The sequence below is a fragment of the Limulus polyphemus genome, unplaced genomic scaffold (genome assembly GCF_000517525.1).
Source record: "Limulus polyphemus unplaced genomic scaffold, Limulus_polyphemus-2.1.2 Scaffold6580, whole genome shotgun sequence".
NCBI classification, from domain to species: domain Eukaryota; kingdom Metazoa; phylum Arthropoda; class Merostomata; order Xiphosura; family Limulidae; genus Limulus; species Limulus polyphemus.
The window spans coordinates 42,182-44,908 of NW_013672190.1; the positions used below are offsets into that span (position 1 = coordinate 42,182).

Sequence of the window (2,727 nt, forward strand, 5' to 3'; positions counted from 1 at the left end):
GATAAGAATAGAGACTATTTCATTTAATAAATGTTTTGTTTTATATAAAAGTTGTTCTGGTTTTTTCATCTAAAAAAAGCAACATTAATTTCTTCATGACCTAATACTTCAATTATGAAGTGTTCAATTATACTGGATGCAGTTTCTTTGGTTTCTCTGCTATATTTTGCAATCTGTTTTCCTATATTAAGCAATAACTGTTCTGCATCTGTGGGTAATATAATACAGCATATGTTATTTAGTACTGAAATGCTTATTATATGACTTGCTTTATCAATAGAATCAAAAGATTCACTTTCACATGATTTTTGACTTGGTAAGTTTCTGGTCAAAGGAGCATGTATTCCAACAATGTATCCAATATCTTTTTTATAATTGTTTCATGATGTACCATATTTTTCGGAATATAAGACGCACCCTTATTTTGAAGACAAAGTTTTGGGAGAAAAAAAGCTACAGTCGCATTTGAAAGATTTTTATTGAACAAAAAGTTCAATTTGATACTTTAAAAATTAGTATATATTGTTCTAAACATAAAAGATCTCAAAACATCAAAATAAGAAAAGGTTTACTGTTATTTACTTTGGTTCAAAACCTACAAAATCTTCATTGCTTTCAATGTAATTTATTTTTTTATTATTTAGGGAGCATTATAAATAGTTATGTTTTTAAAAGAAAGAAAAGAACTACTATTGTTATAAATAACACATTCAATTGAACTAAACTATGCATGCCTATTTAAATATATTTACACATGGCTTGTGTATATCGTATATACACATATATATTATTCATACCTTCCGTGTATAGGACGCAAGCAGATTTTGTCATCAAATTTTGGGGTAAAAAAGTACGTCTTATACACCGAAAAATACGGTACATAATTCTTGTATGAAAAACATAAACCACTGCCTCGTTTTCTTGGTCTTAATTTACAAAAAATGCTATCATATTTTGTTTTAATCGCGTTACAGCCGAAAGAACCGTTTGTAACGTAGTTTAGCTGTTTTCAGACTTTATTCATAATTGATGTAGAGAAACTTCATTCAGACTTTCACCTGTAGTTTCTTTAATATTCAACGAAATAAATCCAACAAGGATTCCTTCATTTTGTATATCGAAAATGCAACTTATTATCATCATCAAAGTTTACACATTTGAATGCAAGAAGGGTGTTACGTGTCACGAGAAATAAACATTGATGTTATTTCTATTACAGAAAATAGACCGAAATTACGTAAGCTGGCGACTTATTCAAGACTGTAATATTATGTTTTTCGGAAATCTGTGTCGAGTTAGATAGAAAAAAAGACCGTGGACAACGTAGTGTATTCGAATGGCACATTCGGAAGATTTTGCACTGATAACACGAGTTGGCTCTATGAACTTAAAATACACGTGTTTAACTGTGGTAAAAAACTTCCATTTCAGCTCATGCATACTATTTACGTCAGTGTTAAACATAATTGGAAAAAGTTATTCACTAATGTACTATGCACCTACCAAAGACACCAGTTCTCCGCGTTGCATGGTCTCAACCAATCTCTTCCCTCTATCTGACCCCGAGTTCACCTCATCTCTTAGTAGGTCCCCAGTAGACAAGTGAGTGTAATTGTATTTCTCAACGATCTTTGCACATTGGGTTCCTTTTCCAGAACCTGGTCCACCTAAATACCACAACAACAAATGTATGACGTTTGAAATACATCATACAAAATATTCGTATACAGAACAAGATACTGAAAGAAAAATCAAACGGTAAAATCGATATTTCAATCTGGGTTTAGATAATGTATTCGGGCATATGGACTCTGTATTTTATGAAATTTTGAGGCTCTTGTACGTTCTTGAGACGGAGTTACAGGTTATATGTTGATAAAGGACTTAGCGTGGAGTCAGAAACATCGTCCTAAAACTAAAAGCACGCGTGAAAATTCAAAGACAGAGTTCACATGTGTAAAGTTTGTGAGAACGAACTTGGGTCGGATGAATAGTTGTAGAGTGAGAATAATCATCTAGTCTTTCACGTTCAGAAAGATTTTCAGCAATAGTTTGATATGTGAATTAAAATGTAAAACATACCTAATAATTTCTGGATATTACCTACGGATGTTTAATATTAGACATATTTTCAATATTGCTATATTTCAGTTCAGCAATAAATTACTTCATCAATAACTTCATAATTATAATATAAAGCCATGTACGATATTTCAAATCTTCTACAAAAACATTTAAAAGACTGAAAATACTTTAGATATCAAACCTAAAAGCCCACTTACCGATAACAAAGATCACAGGAATTTGTAAATTTTCCAAAGGAACTGCTTCTGCTACCTAAGCACAAAACAAATGTAAGTTATTATAAGCTTCTTGCACTTGCTACCTCTTTGCTTTAATGACCTGTGTTTATATCTTTAAGAAAATAAGAGCAATTAATAAAACAATACTTACAAAAAAGTGGAAACACTAAGTAATCATGTCAAACTATTTCGAATATTACGTTCCTTTTTCGCCATATGCCCCCCCCCCCCAGTGGCACAGCGGTATGTCTGCGGACTTACAACGGTAGAAACCGGGTTTCGATACCCATGGTGGGCAGAGCACAGATAGCCTATTGTGTAGCTTTATGCATAACTACAAACAAATTTTCACCATGATATAATTAACATTCAAATGTTACATGTAGTAATGTCATTGCATCTTTAATTTGTGAGAAGGAAAGTT

At 31.9% G+C, this 2,727-nt stretch overlaps 1 protein-coding gene across 1 annotated transcript in view; it reads right to left on the reverse strand.

The window, feature by feature from the left end:
* LOC106473870 (adenylate kinase isoenzyme 1-like) overlaps positions 1–2,349 on the reverse strand; it is a 15,916-nt gene extending 13,567 nt beyond the window's left edge. The window contains exons 1-2 of the mRNA XM_013934556.2: positions 2,283–2,349; positions 1,504–1,667 (exon numbers count right to left, since the gene is read on the reverse strand). Coding sequence (XP_013790010.2) covers positions 1,504–1,530 — 27 coding nt within the window. The 5' untranslated portion in view covers positions 1,531–1,667; positions 2,283–2,349. The remainder of the gene's footprint in view (positions 1–1,503; positions 1,668–2,282) is intronic.
* Positions 2,350–2,727: the final 378 nt, after the last annotated feature.